General features: G+C 49.4%; 1 protein-coding gene across 1 annotated transcript in view; it reads right to left on the minus strand.

Annotated features, from left to right (window-relative positions):
* The window catches only part of LDLRAD2 (low density lipoprotein receptor class A domain containing 2), a 10,587-nt gene extending 8,118 nt beyond the window's left edge, over window positions 1-2,469 (minus strand). The window contains 2 exon segments of the mRNA XM_077775536.1: window positions 2-227; window positions 2,388-2,469. Coding sequence (XP_077631662.1) covers window positions 2-227; window positions 2,388-2,469 — 308 coding nt within the window.
* Window positions 2,470-6,244: the final 3,775 nt, after the last annotated feature.

Consider the following 6,244-nt stretch of genomic DNA (forward strand, 5'->3'; position numbering starts at 1 on the left):
GGCGTTGGGCGCCGGAGGCACTGGGGGCGCCCGCGTCGCCGCGGCCAAGCTGTAGACCAGGAAGAAGCGGAACTGGAAGCGGATCCTGTCGCCGGGGGCCGCCGCCCGCATCCAGAGCCCGCAGTCGGTGTCCGGGACCACGAAGTAGAACCTGCGCGAGGCGGAGTGCGAGCGCAGCAGCAGCCCGTCCCCCTGCCACGTCTGCCCGCAGAGGTCCACCAGGTCGGCTGCGGGGAGGAGCACGGATTCTGCAACCGCGCGGCCTGGTTCTGAGCCCTGCCTGCTGGGTGACCCCAAGTAAGTCACTCACCCTCTCTGGGCCCCAGTTTCCCCATCGGTAAAATGGAATGATTTGCGCAATCTCAGAATGTTTGTGAGGATTAAATAATTCAGTTCAGGTCCTCAAGCTCTTATTCTTTTTTTTTTTTTAAGTTTATTTATTTTGAGAAAGAGAGAGAGAGAGCGAGCTAAAGAATCCCAAGCAAGCTCGGCACTGTCAGCGCGGAGCCCGATGCAGGGCTGGAACTCAGGAACTGTGAGATCATGATGTGAGTTTAACCAACTGAGCCACCCAGGCGCCCCCTCAATCTCTTATTCAAAAACCCTAGGAGGTGTTTCAGAATTTTCCAGATTTTAGAAAGATAAGGTGGTATATATGCAGGATATTATGTTGCAGCCTCCACGATCCAACGCATTTTCTAGGGCAGTTGTAACAACATAACCCTAACTAAGCAGAGCAAATGAAGACAAGAAACAGCCCCCTATCATCAGTTCAAGTCAGGAAGTCCCAGTAAATAAGAAGGAATTTTGGTTTTCAGAGCTTTTCATATTTTGGAATTGAAACTAAAGGACTGTGGACATGTAAGTGTCCTTTGCTCAGGACAGAGCTTGGCATTTAATGAGTGTTACCCAAATGTTCGCTGTTAGTAACATCTTACTGGAGGATGGAGCAGGCACAGCCTTTCCCTGTTGCGTCTTGCTAGAAGAATCTTAATATCTCTCAGCTGCCAGGGAGCAACGTACCAACCCTCCTGGTCATTGGCCTAAACCAGGTTTTGTAATCCTGTTTGTAGGGTTTAGGGTTTGGTATGTGACCTGATTTTGGCCAATGAGATTAAAGAAGTTTGCTGAGGGCTCCTGAGAAAGGATTTCCTCTCTGATTAAAAGAAGAAGGAGAAGGAGAAGAAGAAATGAAAAAAATGAAAAGGGGTACATGCGTGGCTCAGTTAAGTCTGACTTTGGTTCAGGTCATGATCTCATGGTTCGTGGATTTGAACCCTCCCCTCCCCGTCAGTCTGTGCGCTGACAGCTCCGAGCCTGGAGCCTGCTTCAGAGTCTGTGTCTCCCTCTCTCTCTGTCCCTCCCTCCATTCTCTGTCTCTCTGTCTCTCTCAGAAATAAGTAAACATTTATAAAAGAAAAAGAAAAGAAAAGGGAGAGCTGTGTGATGAGGACCCTCTTTCTTCCTGCTTGTGAAAGTGGTTGGCTGAGAATGCAATGGCTGGCATTGCAGCAGCCATGTTGCAAAGATGAGGTCATGAGAATCCCGGATCATCACTGACATGGTTGGGCTGCTAAGTTAACCATTTCTGGAACTATCTTTGGCCACTTTTCTTAAGTGAAATAATAAATGTCCTTTTAAGGACATTAGTTTGGTATCTGTTACTTACACTCCGAAACATCCTCACTGGTACAGAGTTGTTGTGAGTATTAAATGAGACAATGCATAAATAATCAAACTAGCTGTGAGTTTTGTAAGGATAGAGAAGAGGAGGTGGCTTTTCTGGTGCATGGTAGGGCACGAGTGCGTCTTGAGGACCAGCCAGGACATGGGTCTTTGAGGAAGAAATTCACCATCTGGGCTCAGGATGTGGGAGCATGTTCTCAAATCGATAGGGACCTAGTAAAGCCAGAACATGCCCCAGGGGCACACGGGAGAGGAGGGAATTTTCAAGAGTGAGTGAACTGAGTGACTTCTATGTGCCAGGCACTAAGTATCTTGCACATTTATCTCATATGCACAATAATAGTCCCTTAAGGGGCCCTCATTCCCCTTTTACTGCTGAGGACACTGAGGTGAAACAGTGATCTCTAGGGTGAAAACGTAAGAAGAGGCGGTGAGAGCGTGAACACAGGGTGTGTGACCGCAAAGCCCACGGTGTTGTCCATTGCCCTCCCCTACATGCACCCCAGGCCCCTGCTTCTGGGTGACTTAGAGTTCCAGCCTTCCAGAGGGACTTGGGGTGGACTTGGGGGTGTCCCAAGCAAGGCCTGGCCCGGGGCTTCCCAGCCTCCTCCAGGTCAAGGGGTCCCAGCCCATCTTGGAGAAACACAGTGTCTGAGGGTGGTAGAACCCGCCCCGCCTCAGCCCTGCCCCTTCGTGCTCACCGGTGTCCAGGGCAGACGCCACCAGGGCAGCCGCCCCCAGCAGGAGCAGCGTCTGGGGCCGCTGCAGGGGCCGGGCCTCCATCCAGGCCCTGCTGGGCCCAGCGGTGAGGCAGACCTGCAGAGCCTTCAGTTTGGGGTCCGCGGGGAGACCAGGGTGTGGGAGCCTGGCTGAGCCAGCAGAGAGGATAGCAGGACGCGAGGAGCAAGGGGAGGCAAGGCCGCCAGCTCTCTGGTCTCTTCACAGTGACCTTGGTGCTCCAGATCCTTCTTCACATCAGGATTGTGTCCAGGGTTGCCACGGAGATTTGGGGGCTGAGGCTGGAGCCTGGGGAAAGAAGGCGGGGAAGATGTCTGCTTACCCCATGCCAGACAGGAACCAGGAAACTCAGATCCGGTTCAGCCACAAGGCTTCTGGGAGGGGGACCCCGCAGCCTCAGAGACCTACTGCTCTCCCGGCAAGTCGGCATCTTAGGGCCAAGCTTGAGAGAGGCCCAGGACATCCAAGGGCCGCTCTGAGGGCTCTAGACTGGCAGTAAATGATGAAGAAGTTCATTCTGTTACCAAAAAGTATTCCTACCTCAGGGCCTTTGCACTCCCAGTTCCCTCCCACCTGGAATGCTCTTCTGCTATGGCATTCCATGGCTGGCTTCTTCAGGTTTCAGCTCACATGTCACCTCCTTGGACCACACTTCCTGGACCACCTAGTGGTCTCCTGCCTTGTCACTGAGTCACATCTCCGCAACTTTATTATCTCAGCACTCACTTGAATTATCGGCTTACTTATGTCTTGTGTATGTTATCCATTGGCCCCCAACTGAAACTGTGTTCCGCAGGTGTCTTGATGATCTCTGAAGCCCCAGGTCATACATAGCACAGAGCCTGGCGCAGGGCAGGGATCCAGAAAATAAGAATAGATGGGTAGTATTGCACACATGATTTCCCTTTTGCTGGGTTTAACTTCCCCATGTATAAAAGAAAGAGCTTGGACCATTTCAGGTTTTTCCAAAACTTATCATTAGAACAGTTATTTTTCATGGGGTGTCTGGCTGGTTCGGTCAATAGAATATGCGACTCTTGATCTCGGGATTGTAGATTTGACCCCCATGTTGGCTGTAGAGATTACTTAAAAATAAAATCTTAAAAAAACTTTTTTTCAGAACATTTGTTACATGGACCATTAATATATAAAACCGAAACTTTTTTTTAAAGATTTCTTTTAATGTTTTATTTATTTCTGAGAGAGGGAGAGAGACGGTGTGAGCGGAGGAGGGTCAGAAAGAGAGGGAGACACAGAATCCAAAGCAGGCTCCAGGCTCTGAGCTGTCAGCGCAGAGCCCGACTCAGGGATCGAACCCTCGAACTGTGAGATCATGACCTCAGCCGAAGTTGGACGTTTAACCGACTGAGCCACCCAGGCGCCCCAAAACTGAAACTTTTTTGAGTCTCAGTTTCTTCATCTTTAAAATAGGGTAAGGATAGTTCCAACTTCATAGGTTTATTGTAAGGGTTCAGTAAGTTGATACAAGTGGAGTACTTAGAATAGTGTCTGGGGGCACCTGGGGGGCTCAGTCAGTTAATCATCCAACTTTGGCTCAGGTCATAATCTCACAGTTCGTGGGTTTGAGCCCTGTGTCTGGCACTGTGCTAACAGCTCAGATTCTGTTTCTCCCTCTCTTTCTGCCCCTTCCCCACTCATGCTCTGTCTCTCTCTCTCTCTCTCTCTCTCTCTCTCTCTCTCTCAAAAATAAATAAGCATTTAAAGCAAACAGAGGCATCTATGTGGCCCAGTCAGTTAAGCATCAGACTTCAGCTCAGGTCATGTGCAGACAGCTCAGAGCCTGGAGCCTGCTTCAGATTCTGTCTCCCTCTTTCTCTCTCCCTCCCCCACTTGTACTGCATCTCTCTCTCTCTCTCAAAAATAAATACAGATTTAAAAAAAAGTAATAAAAATAAAAAAGAAAGCAAACAAACAAAACAAACAAACAAAAACAATGTAACTTCTCTTCCCCTTGACCAGGCTTTGTGCCCAAAATATCCTTGCCTTTCATGAACTGGGAACAAACTTAATGTAGGGACCACTTCTTAAGTGTTTACAACATTCCAGGTACTGGCTGTTGTCACATGCTTGATCACACATAATCATCACAGCGACCCCACAAAGACGGCATTCTTATAGGCATCATTTAAATGACCATAAATCTGAGCACAGATAGTGGTAATAATAAATAAGGTTAGTAAGTAGAGGAGTAGAGTATTCCCCCTGGGTCCCGTTTCCTAGCTCCGTGACTCCTGGGCAAGTGACTTAACCTCTCTGTGCCTCAGTTTTCTCATCTATGAAATGAAGACAATACTAAAGTATTTTGTTGGTTTACGGGGAAGACTAAATTAAAAGAAGGAGGTAAACTCCTTCTTCAACTATCACTAACCCTTATTTTAGACATTGGAGATATTTCAGAGAACAAAATAAAAATTCTTCTCTTGTGGGACTTCTATTCCAGTGGAGGATAAATGAGTACACTGGATGGTGTATTGAATAGTGACAAATATTAAGAAGGAAAAACATAAAGCAAGGCAGGAAAAGCTGAAATGTCTGAGAGATGCTGAAATTTTGATAGGAAGGCTTCACAGAGGCCTCACAGAGAAGGGCTTTTTTTTTTTTAATATTTATTTTTGAGAGACAGAGACAGAGAGACAGTGTGAGCAGGGAGGGGCAGAGAGAGAAGGAGACACAGAATCAGAAGCAGGCTCCAGGCTCTGAGCTGTCAGCACAGAGCCCGATGTGGGGCTTGAACTCACAAACTGCAAGATCATGACCTGAGTTGAAGTCGGATGCTCAACCGAGTGAGCCACCCAGGCACCCCGAGAAGGGTCTTTTGAGGAAAGATGTGAAGAAAGTGAGGGAGCCAGCCATGTAGCTGTTTGAAGTAAGAACATGCTAGGCAGAGGGAGGAGCAAGTGCAAAGGCCCTGTGGCAGGAGCATGCGTGACACAAGCAACAATAGCATGGAGTGAATGCAGTGATGGGGAGAGTGGCAGGAGAGTAGTTAGATCACGCACAGCCCTAGTGGCCATTTATAAGGACTTTGGCTTTCTTTCTGAGACCAGAACCCCTGGGCAGCGCCAGATGCTGCAGAACCAGATAGGAGACTATTCTGATGAGTCTAGAAATGATGGTGGCTTGGACCAGGATGGCAAGAGGAGGTCGAATTCTGGACATATTTTGAAGGGACAGCCAATGGGATTTGCTGACATTGGATTTGGGTGTGAAGGAAAGAGGAGTCGAGGGCGGCATGCTGGGTGTCAGCCTGGCAGAGGGGCGGACGGCAGTGCCAGAGCTCGGATGGGGGAGGGTGAGGAGCTCAGCACTGGACACGATGAGACGATGGTTAGAATTCCCGCTGCAGATGACACGTGGCAGTTGGATCTGTGAGTCTAGAGTTCGCTGGGGAAGTGTGGGTGGGGATGTAGTTGGGGGCGCCATTGGCATGTATGTGAAGGCATAAGCCGGGGTGAGCGGGCCATGGGGGTGAGCAGAGAGGAGAGGCCCAGGAAGCTTGGACAAAGTTACCCCAACCCTTTTCCTGGGGGAATGCAGCTGGTACCCAAGGCTCTGGAGAAAATGTCCCCTAGGGGGCAGTCAAAGCCAATATGAGGATGTGGAACCTTGCTGTGCATTCTAGAAACAGCCTCTGGGAGGCCCTGGGAGGCCCCTCAGCTTAGAGGCTGGAGATGGTGGCAGCTCCCTCAAGAAGCCAAGTGTTTGCTGGGCGTCTCAGCCCTGAGTCCTAGGTGTCTTCCCGACGTGTTTGGGTAGCTGTAGGAAAGGACAATTGTCTTCCCCAGTTGATGTGCCTTTA

The sequence above is a fragment of the Crocuta crocuta genome, unplaced genomic scaffold, assembly GCF_008692635.1.
Source record: "Crocuta crocuta isolate KB4526 unplaced genomic scaffold, BGI_CrCroc_1.0 scaffold127, whole genome shotgun sequence".
In the NCBI taxonomy this organism is placed as follows: Eukaryota; Metazoa; Chordata; class Mammalia; order Carnivora; family Hyaenidae; genus Crocuta; species Crocuta crocuta.